Source organism: Thalassophryne amazonica, chromosome 3 (genome assembly GCF_902500255.1).
Source record: "Thalassophryne amazonica chromosome 3, fThaAma1.1, whole genome shotgun sequence".
Lineage (NCBI taxonomy): Eukaryota > Metazoa > Chordata > Actinopteri > Batrachoidiformes > Batrachoididae > Thalassophryne > Thalassophryne amazonica.
The window spans coordinates 124,062,754-124,076,100 of NC_047105.1; the positions used below are offsets into that span (position 1 = coordinate 124,062,754).

At 40.8% G+C, this 13,347-nt stretch overlaps 1 protein-coding gene across 1 annotated transcript in view; it reads right to left on the reverse strand.

Moving 5' to 3' along the window:
* Positions 1-2,715: 2,715 nt before the first annotated feature.
* Positions 2,716-13,347, reverse strand: part of wnt4 (wingless-type MMTV integration site family, member 4) — a 112,830-nt gene continuing 102,198 nt past the window's right edge. The window contains exon 6 of the mRNA XM_034167408.1: positions 2,716-4,533. Coding sequence (XP_034023299.1) covers positions 4,063-4,533 — 471 coding nt within the window. The 3' untranslated portion in view covers positions 2,716-4,062. The remainder of the gene's footprint in view (positions 4,534-13,347) is intronic.

The window sequence follows — 13,347 nt, forward strand, 5'->3', positions numbered from 1 at the left end:
GATGAGATATACTCATTATCTCACGGGAATATATCACAATTATCTGGGAACTACTTTTTGCACAGGAATTCATCAAGCACATTGGCACGTACTAACACAGAATCCCCAGAAGGGATTGTTCGGCCATAACGAGAGTGTCCACCTTTTAGCTTGTCATAAGCTAAGCTAGTGGCGCTAGTGAGAGTGTGGTTTATCGGTTTAGCTTTATAAAAGCTAAGCTTTCAATTAGCGGATTAATGGGCAGCTTGGTTAGCTGTGCCCACCACTGCCCACCTGTTTATTGATGTGTTAGCAGGACTATACAAACAATACTATCAATAATAATAATAATAATAATAATACATCCATTTTCAGAACCCACTTATTCCAGTTAAAAGTCATGGTGGGGGTTGGAGGGGAGCGGTCAATGGAGCCTATCCCAGTGGTCATTGGGTGACAGGCAGGGAAGATCCTTGACAGGCCACCAGTCTATCGCAGGAGGAACTGGAAGAAACCAGAGCACCCAGTTGCAATCCATGCAAACCTGGGCAAAACATACAAACTCCATGCAGTCTTTTGGTTGAAAGTGAATCTGGCAATGGCAGTAGAGCAAGCATCTCAGCCCACACTCCCTATCCTCAGCCAAGTCCTCTAACTCTCCTGGAGGATTCCGAGGCATTCCTAAGCTAGTTGAGAAAAATAATCTCTCCAGCATATCCTGGGCCTTTCCTGGGGCCTCCTCCCAGTTGGACATGCTTGGAAGTCCTCCCGAGTAATGATGACCAGGGGGCATCATTACTAGACACCGGAACCTCTTCAGCTGATTCTTTTCGATGTGAAAAAGCAGTCCCTCCTGGATATTCGAGTTTCACACGCAATCCCGGAGACAACTGACAGAGGAACCTCATATTGTATCCACAACCTTATTCTTTTGGTCATTATCCAAAGCTCATGACCATAGGTGAGAATAGGACCATAAATTTACTGATAGAGAGCTTCGCCTTCTGGATCAACTCTTTCTTCACAATGAAGGTCCAGACGAAAGACCAGCATCAATCAACCAATCCCAATCTGTCTGTTGATCTCATTACTATTATTATTATTGATGCCACTGTGGAATAGTGGTTAGCACTGTTGCCCGACAGTGAGAAGGTGCCAGGTAGATAATAGCGTTAACAGAACTGTATCTTCAGAGAAAACTTTCAGTGGGGTAATTTGGTTCTTTGCAGTGCATAAAAAAGTGAAAGTCTGGTAAAATAATCCATCAAGAGAAGAAGGAATATCATACAAGAAAAGAGATTAAATTAAATCTCAAATCTCCCATGTGCCTTCTGGGAAACTGTAGCTGAAACTTCGTGTCTTGTTTTTAAGAAAATCATTCGCTGTTCCAACTGTGTAACTCGTGTGGAAAAGGGAAAAGTTAGGCTATGCAGTTTCTTCCGAGCCCAGACAAAGAAGCCTATATACAGTAACTTGTTTAGAAGTGTTGTGGATGTCTTGGTGGCTATCCTCACTACTCTATTCCCTGCACTCTTTACAGATTCAACACATTGTACCATACTGTTTGTATTTCTTAATGCTTGATGTAAATGAAGCCAAAAGACATATTTAGCAACTTGGAGATGTTCATGTATCCATCCCCGACATGTCTAAAGCTTACTGTGAGACATCAGAAGGAAGATTTACTGTAAATTCAACAAATATACCTATAACTGTGTCACACCGATATTCTAACTGCATTTTTATTTCATTATCTCCAAGCAGTTCTTTTTTGTTGTTGTTGAAGTTTTGGCCATTTGCCAACACCTCGATCTCTGTTTCACAAAAGTTTATTTTCTTCTGGCTTTTTGCCATTATTCCAGTGAGGAACACAAGCAACATGTGGTTTTTAAAAAGATGTTTTGTTACCATATGTGGTTAATTGAGGGTAAATGACCATGAACACACACGAGCGTGGTGAGATTTATCAGCGTCTGGTACTGATGTGTGTACAGCCAGCATGCGCTTGTTTGATGAACATGGATTTTTTTTTTTTTACTTACTAAATTTTGTTTGTGTAGCAGCATGTAGAACCTTTCCTATGCAGTTTGGTAAAGGAGGCCCCTGCAGTTCTCCTTTAATACATCTTAAAAATGTCATGATTTGTGATTTCTGAATGCACCTCATACTTGGTATTTATGTGCCCACTGATGAAATATTTTTGAGTGAACCTTAATGACTTGAGTGAGTTGTAGGGACAATATACAAAGAGTTTTATGTTGGGATGATGTTAATGCTGTTGTTCGTGTGCAGTGCAGCAGTTAAATTGCAGCCTGATCAGACAGTCTCAATGCAAACGCTGAAATTTTGCGACATTTTGTGGGATTTGAAACCTCAATACCACACACAAATTACAGTTGGTCTATTTACACTTTCATTCAGTAAATGGCAGTGTTCTCTGCATTTTGACAGAGGGGGGAGGAGGAAGTGATGAGAGCAGCTCATTTGAATTTTCCCATAATGCCTTTTGACACATGTGTCTGTTTAATGCTCAGACCTTCAGAATGTGTGCATTACTTTAAAACCAAAACATATAGCTGATATTTTCACTTTGTAAAAATGACAGAGATGACATTAATTTTGATAACTTGTCTGGAACTAGTTTATTTAAAATTTTAACCATAAGTCAAAACTGCCTTGCTGTGTATTATCTCCTGTGACACATCTGTAACAGTGTATGGCTGTAAAAGTAAATGATTTTTTTTTTCCTCCACTTTTTTCCCCTTTCTCTTGTCATCAGGTCTGTCTTGCAGAGAGAAGGCTCATCTTAGACAGAAGTGCTGGCTTGCTGTTTTTTGTGATTGCCTTTGAATTTACTCAAAAATATCAGTAGCTGCATGTGTACTGGAATTTTCCCATAATGCCCTTTGACACGTGTCTGTTTACATTCAGCGTGCGCTTGTTTGATGAACATGGATTTTTTTCTTTTTACTTATTAAATTTTGTTTGCGTACCAGCATGTAGAACCTGTCCTACGCAGTTTGGTAAAGGAGGCCCTTGCAGTTCCCTTTTAATGCATCTTAAAATGTCATGATTTGTGATTTTTGAATGCACCTCATTCTTGGTATTTATGTGCCCACTGATTAAACATTTTTGAGTAACCCAATCCCTACACAGTTCGCACTATCAGAGCTAAAATCATGTGGCTTCACCTCCTGTCTACTTCAGTGAAAGTGTTGTTTGTTTTGTTCAGCATCCTGGTGAGTTGGTGCTTTACTGTTTTCAACAGTTTGTGTTCAGTCAGCGGTCTGCTGATGCCCATCAGATTCAGGGACTACAAGTCAGGAAGAAACTGAGTGGTTTTCGTCTGTCCATCGTCATCCTCCCTCTAATGCAAAGAGAGAGAGTGTGTGTGTGCCTGATTGTGTGACGGTGGAGCAGCATCAGGGCAATGCATTGGGCAAAAACAGCAACTGAACCCCAGCTTGTACACAATTGGGAAGCAGATCACAGATTGTCCTTCTGTGAGTACCATATGTTGTTCAGGTCAGCCTCCAGACAGACCCGGTGTCTCCTTTTTTGACATCCAGCACTCCAATTGAGTCCCAAAGCAGCAGCAATGACAGAGGGCAGAGGTCCCTCTTCTTAACCCCCACCCTAACCCCTGTAACCCACCCAAAAGTCATATATGTTTCTTATTATATCCATGAGTCCACCTCCATGTAGATCCAGTCCTCACCCAGCTCCAGATTCAACAAATAAGTTAAACATTACAACAATAAATGGGAATCAACGCCCAACAAAACATGCAAGTGAGGGATCGGATGGAAACCAAGCGAAAGATGTTCTCTGCTTAAGAAGAGAAATATCTCTGTTGCTTTGTCGGGAATCCCATGCAGGTAATGTTATAATGTCCATAATCATGGCATAAAATGAATCACATGACCTTGGACTTCTCAGTCACTCCTGCTTGCCAGTAGTTGCAAAGGTGGGGTGACTCAAGCGGGAAAAGAACCTTCACGAGTCTCTTTATGCTCCTTCTTGACTGCGGGTGCAGGGCATTTCCTTTGTCTAAAGGCGGCTCCTGTGGTTGCGGTCCTGATATCATCGGCAAGTGTGTATCTCCACCATCTTGCGGCACTGTTTACATTTAACATAACAGCACCAGTGGAACTTACAGCTGCACCTGTCCACCACCTCCACCTCCTGCGTCTGGAAGCCACGGCCACAGCACATCAGCTCGCAGCCGTCGATGGCCTTGGATGTTCTGTTACACTGGCGCCCCACTGTGCCCAGCATGCCTGGTGTGCGTGGGTCATAGTCGCAGAAATCTGGACTGGGCTCTAGATAGACCAGATCTTCATCTGTGTGAGGTTTGAACTGAGAGTTACGGGGCACGAGGATTTTCGTGGTGCCCACTTTGCGTTGCTCTACTTCAGTGGCACCATCAAACCTCTCCTTGATGAGGTTGCCCACCTTGCGGAATGGCGGCATTGCTCTCCAGCATGTCTTCACCTCACAGGAGCCCGACACACCGTGACATTTACACTCCACACGCATGTGGGACAGAATGGCCTGCAGAGAAATCAAAATGTTAGCTGACAAAAGTTCTGATTTTGCACTGATACATCTACACAGATGGAGAGATGATGGCCACATTACATCGTCCGTATCCCATCCAAAGATACTGTGTATACTGTATCAAACACACTAATAAATGCATTTTTTTTTTTTGGTGTTGAAAGTCAATTTTTTATTTTTTTTTATTTTTCTATGTCAAAATATTTTTATGTCCAGGACAATCAGCAAAACAAAGGTCTTGAAAAATTCAGGGAACAGGCCTGAGATACAAAATCAATGTGTGGATACTGACCTTAACCCTCTGGGGTCTGAGGGCATTTTTTGGACAGTTCACTCGCCTGGCATAAATGTTTTATTATTGCTGTTAACAGCTCTCCCTGCATCGCACAATCAAGTTTTATGTCTCTCTTTTTTCAGGACAACCTATGCTTTCAGAATATATATGTTTTTGTTGTGTTTTATAAGTGTAGTAAAGGTTTATAATCAAAATAGGCAAGGAAAAAATAAAGCGAAAAATAATTTTCCACACACATTTATTCAAAACACACAGCAAACTAAAATAAACAACTGTTTTGACATTTTATAAAGGTAATCTGAGGTCTTGTGTGAAAGACTGCACAACAAAAAGGTTCAAACAATAAACACAAATGCACATTTTGAACAATATACACAAAATGGTCTATGCGTTTTGTTGTCCATTGATATGGTAAACAGTGCTTTATGCAGAGAAAGCAACAGAGTTACCTAGTAACATTCACATGCAAACTAGTGGAGCAATCCTAATAGTTACACACTCTTTGTTTGAGCATGTGAGATTGTCATCAGAGGCTCTCCGTCTGCTCCTGCTTTCACTGATCGCTGTGCATAATGGTGCAGGGCGCACTGAGTATGTACTAATAGTATGTACTCATTGGAGCACCCAGGGAGCTATTCAAACGGGCCATCTAGTAACATATCAGTCCTGGAAATGAGGTAAATCTGCCCTATGATTGGATTTTGGAAAACTATGTGACGGTGAACCAATTCCGATTGGACACTCACATTGCGCACATCATCACCATGATGATGTGCACCATGATGCACTGAGTGTTTCTTTCTCTTTTTGCTCTGTATGCACCACTCTGCATTTAATCATTAGTGATTGATCTCTGCTCCCCTCCACAGTATGTCTTTTTCCTAGTTCTCTCCCTCAGCCCCAACCAGTCCCAGCAGAAGACTGCCCCTCCCTGAGCCTGGTTCTGCTGGAGGTTTCTTCCTGTTAAAAGGGAGTTTTTCTTTCCCACTGTCGCCAAGTGCTTGCTCACAGGGGGTCGTTTTGACAGTTGGGGTTTTTCTGTAATTATTGTATGGCTTTGCCTTGCAATATGAAGCACCTTGGGGCAACTGTTCGTTGTGATTTGGCGCTATATACAACCCCTGGCAATAATTATGGAATCACCGGCCGTGGAGGATGTTCATTCAGTTGTTTAATTTCGTAGAAAAAAAGCAGATCACAGACATGACACAAAACTAAAGTCATTTCAAATGGCAACTTCCTGGCTTTAAGAAACACTATAAGATATCAGGAAAAATAATTGTGGCAGTCAGTAATGGTTACTTTTTTAGACCAAGCAGAGGGAAAAAAATATGGACTCACTCAATTCTGAGGAATAAATTATGGAATCACCCTGTAAATTTTCATTCCCAAAACTAACACCTGCATCAAATCAGATCTGCTCGTTAGTCTGCATCTAAAAAGGAGTGATCACACCTTGGAGAGCTGTTGCACCAAGTGGACTGACATGAATCATGGCTCCAACATGAGAGATGTCAATTGAAACAAAGGAGAGGATTATCAAACTCTTAAAACAGGGTAAATCATCATGCAATGTTGCAAAAGATGTTGGTTGTTCACAGTCAGCTGTGTCTAAACTCTGGACCAAATACAAACAACATGGGAAGGTTGTTAAAGGCAAACATACTGGTAGACCAAGGAAGACATCAAAGCGTCAAGACAGAAAACTTAAAGCAATATGTCTCAAAAATCGAAAATGTACAACAAAACAAATGAGGAACGAATGGGAGGAAACTGGAGTCAACGTCTGTGACCAAACTGTAAGAAACCACCTAAAGGAAATGGGATTTGCATACAGAAAAGCTAAACAAAAGCCACCATTAACACCTAAACAGAAAAAAACAAGGTTACAATGGGCTAAGGAAAAGCAATCGTGGACTGTGGATGACTGGATGAAAGTCATATTCAGTGATGAATCTCAAATCTGCATTGGGCAAGGTGATGATGCTGGATCTTTTGTTTGGTGCCATTCCAATGAGATTTATAAAGATGACTGCCTGAAGAGAACATGTAAATTTCCACAGTCATTGATGATATGGGGCTGCATGTCAGGTAAAGGCACTGGGGAGATGGCTGTCATTACATCGTCAATAAATGCACAAGTTTACGTTGATATTTTGGACACTTTTCTTATCCCATCAATTGAAAGGATGTTTGGGGATGATGAAATCATTTTCCAAGATGATAATGCATCTTGCCATAGAGCAAAAACTGTGAAAACATTCCTTGCAAAAAGACACATAGGGTCAATGTCATGGCCTGCAAATAGTCCGGATTTTAATCCAATTGAAAATCTTTGGTGGAAGTTGAAGAAAATGGTCCATGACAAGGCTCCAACCTGCAAAGCTGATCTGGCAACAGCAATCAGAGAAAGTTGGAGCCAGATTGATGAAGAGTACTGTTTGTCACTCATTACGTCCATGCCTCAGAGACTGCAAGCTGTTATAAAAGCCAGAGGTGGTGCAACAAAATACTAGTGATGTGTTGGAGCGTTCTTTTGTTTTTCATGATTCCATAATTTTTTCGTCAGAATTGAGTGATTCCATATTTTTTTTCCCTCTGCGTGGTCTAAAAAAGTAACTGTTATTGACTGCCACAATTTTTTTTCCTGATTTCTTATAGTGTTTCTTAAAGCCAGAAAGTTGCCATTTGAAATGACTTTAGTTTTGTGTCATGTCTGTGATCTGCTTTTTTTCTACAAAATTAAACAACTGAATGAACATCCTCCGAGGCCGGTGATTCCATAATTTTTGCCAGGGGTTGTAAATGAAATTGATTTGATTTGATTTGATCACACAGCTTCTATGAGGAGTACAAATATGGCTGGCTGGCTCGAAAGTCCGTGGAGTTAACTTTTCAGCAAAAAAAACTTTCTATAATTTAGTAAAACTTGGTCTTAGCCGTCATATACCCCAGAGGGTTAATTTGTAGATCCACACTCAACTGCTGAGATGAACCCTGCCTTTGTTTAAAAGGGAACTCCACTGTTTTTCAACCAGGGTCCCATTTTTAGATGTTTTTGAGTTCATCTTTTCACTTGTGACAAAATCAAAAATTCGGTCCCCCTGCCTTCACGGTGCATGTGTCATTCTGGAGTGTCAGCAGCGATTCACAGATTATCACCAATTTCTGCTTCAAACTGCCACATTTCTACTTATCTGATGGTTAATAATCACATTATTCACTTTGATCACTTTGGGTGTAGAGAGTCAGACTCAGACATGCTACTGTTGCGCTGTGATTGCTCTGCCATCTTTTATGATGAAATAATGCTGAATTTATGTGGAAATGATTGTTGTACAAAAGCTTCAGATATCTGTTGCTGAGACAGATGATGACTGGAGTGCAGTTTTAAGCAGAAACAAGGCGATTATCCGTGAATTGCTGTTGATAGTGCAGCAGATAAGAGAATATTTAGAGTGGAATCCTGCAAATGGTGATAAAAGCATCAAATTCGTCAGAAATAGTCCTCAGACAATCCTCTTTTGATTAACTGATTGGCCACTTGAATTTTCAGTTGGCGTTCAGGTAGAGGTCAATTGAAGAATTGCACAGGAGTCAAAATTAAAAGATGCTCCAATCATACTGAAACCTATTCCACATCATGCCTGATCATAAAGATTCCAAAAAGGTATGAGTTGGACGGTCTGTGACTAAATTCTATGGAGTTATGGGATAAAAACAGCAAGAATGGTGACAAAGGTTTGTACAGGGGTCAAAAGTTAAAGATGCTTCAATTTTGGTAAAAAGTGATGCAAATTACTAGTTGAGTTAACATGGTTTTAAAAAGGAATAGTTTGGACCATGTATCATCCTTACTTATCACGTTATGGGGTAACATATGTCACATGTCATAGAATCCAATAGACTTGTTTGACCTTTACTTTGGAGACCAAGCATTCAACACTGTCAAAACTATTCCGTTTCTTAATCCTATTAGTTCAACCAATAACTTGCATCACTTTTTACCAAAATTGGAGGAACTTTAACTTTTGACCCCTGTACAGAATGAAACTGAGCTTTGTCACCATTCTTGCTGTTTTTATCCCATAACTCCATAGCATTCAGTCACAGATAGTCCAAACTATACCTTTTTGGAATCTTTATAATCAGGCAAATAATGTGGAATATTTTTCAATATGATTGGAGCATCTTTTAATTTTGACCTCTGTGTAATTCTTCAATTGACCCCTACCTATCCACTGATTGAAAAGTCAAGTGGTCAATCTGTTTTTTCAAAAGAGGAGTGTCTAAGAGTATTTCTGCTGAATTTGATGCTTTTATCACCATTTGCATCATTGTTTCAATTATCTGCTGCACTATGACGCTCATAAATGACGCATGTGCAGTGAAGGCAGTGGGACCGATTTTTAGGAGGGAATGTTCAGTCTGCGACACCAGCATTGGCTAGGAATGCAAACACCATCACGGGATAAAGCGCCTTGTAATTGTTCAGGGCAAGTTGAAAATCTCACAGTAAATTGCTTCTTATTGCCAATGCAAGTATCTGGTAGCATGGACAGAATCCTTACAGACATAAAAATGCATGTCTACCTCAGTAAATGTAAATACAGGTTTAACCATCTGGAGTCCTGGCTATTTTTTGGTGTTTTTGACTACTTTTGGTTTTACCTTCATAATTTACCTTAAAAAAAAAAAATTTACCTGGCCTTCTTTGGTGCCATTTTTTCAGCATAACTTCACCTTGTGTGACTTTACAGTTTTTCTTTCATTTTGACATACTGCATTAAAACAGTGACCCTATATTCACCGTAAAACATAAAATTCTGTCATGTTTTGGTCCTGTCATATGTCACATGTCATAGAATCCAATGGACAGTGACCTTGTTTGACCTTTACTTTGGAGACCAAACATTCAGCACAGTCAAAACTATTCCATTTATTAATCCTTTTATTACAATCAATAATTTGCATCATTTACTGAAATTGGAGCAACTTTAACTTTTGACCCCTGTACAAATTGAAACTGACCTTTGTTACAATTTTTTACATTTTAAATTTTCAATTTATTTTCAATTATATAGTGCCAAATCAACACAACTAAGGTCTAACCTTTCCAACCCCCAAAGCAAGCACACAGGCGACAGTGGTAAGGAAAAACTCCCTCTGATGATTTGAGGAAGAAACCTCAAGCAGACCAGACTCAAAGGGGTGACCCTCTGCTTGGGCCATGCTACAAACATAAATTACAGAACAATTCACAGAACAATTCACAGACGAATATACAAGAAATGCTATTGGCGCACAGGACAGGAGGGTCACCAATACGAATACAACTCCCATCTCTGGATGGAGCTGCACCTGCAAAAAACAGAATCAGGCATCAGAAAGACAAAAAATACTATATAATATGCCAGCATTAAACAACAAGAAAAACAGAGAAATACTAAGGTGATCTCCGGCCACTAGCCTTAATCTTCACTAAAAGACCCAGAATTTAGGTAAAGTTGAGGCCGCAGCCCGCTCCAATTACTAATAAATTAATTAAAAGAGTAAAACACCAGTACCAGTATGCTAGGGAAAATAAGTGAGTCTTAAGTCTGGACTTGAAAATCTCCACAGAATCTGACTGTTTTATTGACGCAGGGAGATCATTCCACAGAACAGGGGCACGATAAGAGAAAGCTCTGTGACCCGCAGACTTCTTATTCACCTTAGAGACACAAAGTAGTCCTGCACCCTGAGAACGTAAAGCCCGGGCCGGTACGTAAGGTTTAATTAGGTCAGCTAAGTAGGGAGGTGCCAGTCCATGAATAATTTTATAGGTTAGTAGCAGAACCTTAAAATCTGATCTCACTGGGACAGGAAGCCAGTGAAGGGATGCCAAAATGTGTGTAATGTGGTCAAACTTTCTGCTTCGTGTCAAAAGTCTGGCTGCAGCATTTTGAACCAATTAGAGACCCCTAATGCTAGACTGTGGTAAACCAGAAAACAGAACATTGCAGTAGTCCAATCTAGAAGAGAAAAAAGCATGGATCAGGGTCTCAGCATCAGCCACAGACAGGATGGGATGAATCTTCGCTATATTTCACAGGTGAAAGAAAGCAGTCCTAGTAATATTTCTAATGTGGAGGCCAAAGGACAATGAAGGATCAAAAATTACCCCAAGGTTCCTCACTTTGTCAGTGTGATGTATGACACACGAGCTGAGGCTGAGCATTAACTGGTCAAATTGATGCCGTTGTCTCACTGGACCAAGAACCATCATTTCAGTCAATGTCTCTACAAGTTCAACCCTTTAACGACATACAGATACACAACTGATGACCCAGTCCAGGGCACCATTTAAAGGGTGTATGTACATTGTCACTGTTCCTGGACAATCACAAACTAGACACGTCATTTCCTCATGCAGCTTCTCCAGTACTACAATCCAGGTATCCACTGATTCCACAAAGATCACAGAGATGTTCTTCATCTCCCACTCACACACCATGCTCAGGGTGCCTGTGGATAGGCTGGGTATGATGTCTATCCATGTGTCCGGGATCCTGTGATCTTTCTGGATGTCCACGAGAGCAGCCTGGTCAACCAAGTCAAACGTTTTGTCAAAGTCAACATAGGTTGCAAAGAAATGCTGCTGATATTGACGCTTGCATTGATTGAATGAGCACTCAAAGTACTAAGATGGTCCAAAGAAGAACCCATGAAATATTGAAGTAGATTCAATTCTCATAGTGGATTTAGATTTTTTTTTTTTTACATTTTCTTCAATTTATCAACACAAATAGGTCTTGAATCTCCGTAATGAGAATTTAACATGTTGTGAACTGCTGGGTATTTCTCTGATAGTGTGAAAAAAAACATATTGACACATTTTCGATGCATTGTGTCACAGATGTACATGGTGGGAGCCGTGGTGGAGGTTTGCACTCCAACTCAACTGTCAGGCCCGGCGCCAGAAAAAAATATTAAGGGGGCGATGAGTTTATCACAGGGGGCGGGGTCGCCCCCCCCCCAAAAAAAGAGGGTACCTGCCTCTGAGCGTGGGTAATGAATTGGGTGCGCTCCTAGAAAGCTTGTGTATTTAGGCTACACTGTTGTAAGAGACTGAGTGAGTAAGAGTAAAGAGTGATGACAGTATTTTTTTAATTATTATTGAACGTATAGACCCTCGGTCAAGTGATCTCCTGCATACCACAAAACCAAATCAACAACTGATCTGAGAAACGACACGAGACAGTAGATTAACCCCACATACAGCCCTCCATCACAAGCGCAAACACAGCGCAATTGGGCACGACAGTCACACAACAGGTCAAAGATAAACCTTTCATGTAGATATACAGTGGTCCCTCGTTTATCGTGGGAGTTACGTTCTAAAAATAGCCCGCACTAGGCGAAATCCGTGAAGTAGTCAGTGTTATTTTTTACAATGATTATAGACGTTTTAAGGCTGTAAACCCCTCACTACACACTTTATACACTTTTCTCAAACAGGCATTAACATGTTCTGACTTTTCCCTCCTGTGTAAACACTCTCAAAGTTCAAACCTTAGTAGAAAAATAAGACCAACCTGTTTTCAGGCCCAAACATTTGTTTGAGAAATAAAAATAGAACGTTTTTCCTATAAATAATTATGATGGCTTTTAGAACTAACAAATTTAATTTTAACGATCAACCTACGAGGGTTAGGGACACATAAGAAATTATTAATAGTGACTGACCAGTATTTCACAGTTCCTCTGATCGCGCCTCTTCGTCCTGGCGCCGCACCACTGTCGTGCCTTTTTCCACTCACACCTCACTGCAGGTGTCTTTTTCCGAGTGAAGAACACAGTTATGGGTAGTTGTTGGCGCTCTTTTTTCTTCTGGGCGAGAAGATTCTTACACTCAACAAAAATATAAATGCAACACTTTTGGTTTTGCTCCCATTTTGTATGAGATGAACTCGAAGATCTAAAACTTTTTCCACATACACAATATCACCATTTCCCTCAAATATTGTTCACAAACCAGTCTAAATCTGTGATAGTGAGCACTTTTCCTTTGCTGAGATAATCCATCCCACCTCACAGGTGTGCCATATCAAGATGGTGATTAGACATCATGATTAGTGCACAGGTGTGCCTTAGACTGCCCACAATAAAAAGCCACTCTTAAAGGTGCAGTTGTGTTTTATTGGGGGGGGGATACCAGTCAGTATCTGGTGTGACCACCATTTGCCTCATGCAGTGCAACACATCTCCTTCGCATAGAGTTGATCAGGTTGTCAATTGCGGCCTGTGGAATGTTGGTCCACTCCTCTTCAATGGCTGTGCGAAGTTGCTGGATATTGGCAGGAACTGGTACACGCTGTCGTATACGCCGGTCCAGAGCATCCCAAACATGCTCAATGGGTGACATGTCCGGTGAGTATGCCGGCCATGCAAGAACTGGGACATTTTCAGCTTCCAAGAATTGTGTACAGATCCTTGCAACATGGGGCCGTGCATTATCCTACTGCAACATG